The following is a 792-nucleotide window of genomic DNA, read 5'->3' on the forward strand; positions in this document are numbered from 1 at the left end:
GGGGGGGGCATCGTTTTTTCCCTGCCGTCGTCGAGGCTCCGGAGAGAAGAGGGGGAAGAACTTGACAGCCGCCCCGCTGCCCTCCCCTGAATTTTTTGTTGTTCCTTCTTCTATATTTTGTTAGTTTTTATTTTATTTCGTTCGGGTTTTATTTTCTTCGGAGTTTTTTATTTTGTATTTTATTTTTATTCTCCTTTATTTTATTCCGTTTTAATTTATTTGATTTCTTTTCATTTAATTTCATTTGATTTGAATTTTTTTCCGGTCTTTTTTTTTTCCTATTTTATTTTATTTTTCCATTATTTCCCCCCGCTTTTTTGTTTGTTTGTTTGTTTGTTTGGGGGGATTTTTTTGTTTGGTTTTTTGGGGTTTTTTTTCCTTTTTTTGCCGCCGCCGTGTGCCGGCGCGGGGCTGGCTTCTCCTTTTGAGCGTCTCCATCCCCCGGCGGAGGTTATGATGGTGCATTGTGCGGGCTGCGAGAGGCCGATTTTGGACCGCTTCCTACTGAACGTCTTGGACAGGGCATGGCACATCAAATGCGTCCAGTGCTGCGAGTGCAAGTGCAACCTCACCGAGAAATGCTTCTCCAGGGAAGGGAAACTCTACTGCAAAAATGACTTTTTCAGGTGAGTCCTCACCCCCACCCCAGCGGGGAGCGGAGGGAGAGGAGCTCCTCATCGCACCCGGCCTCCCTGGGGTGTCCCCCCGAGTTCTGGGGAGCTCAGGGGGGTCCCCTCCGGTCCCTCCCGGCTCCGTGGGGAGCAGCGCCCGGCCCGGGGGAGCCCCGGGGGG

General features: G+C 50.1%; 1 protein-coding gene across 1 annotated transcript in view; it reads left to right on the forward strand.

The window, feature by feature from the left end:
• The first annotated feature begins 277 nt into the window (after positions 1-277).
• Positions 278-792, forward strand: part of LHX5 (LIM homeobox 5) — a 6,803-nt gene continuing 6,288 nt past the window's right edge. Inside the window, exon 1 of the mRNA XM_031057475.1 lies at positions 278-626. Coding sequence (XP_030913335.1) covers positions 454-626 — 173 coding nt within the window. The 5' untranslated portion in view covers positions 278-453. The remainder of the gene's footprint in view (positions 627-792) is intronic.

Source organism: Geospiza fortis, unplaced genomic scaffold (genome assembly GCF_000277835.1).
Source record: "Geospiza fortis unplaced genomic scaffold, GeoFor_1.0 scaffold408, whole genome shotgun sequence".
Classification (NCBI taxonomy): Eukaryota; Metazoa; Chordata; class Aves; order Passeriformes; family Thraupidae; genus Geospiza; species Geospiza fortis.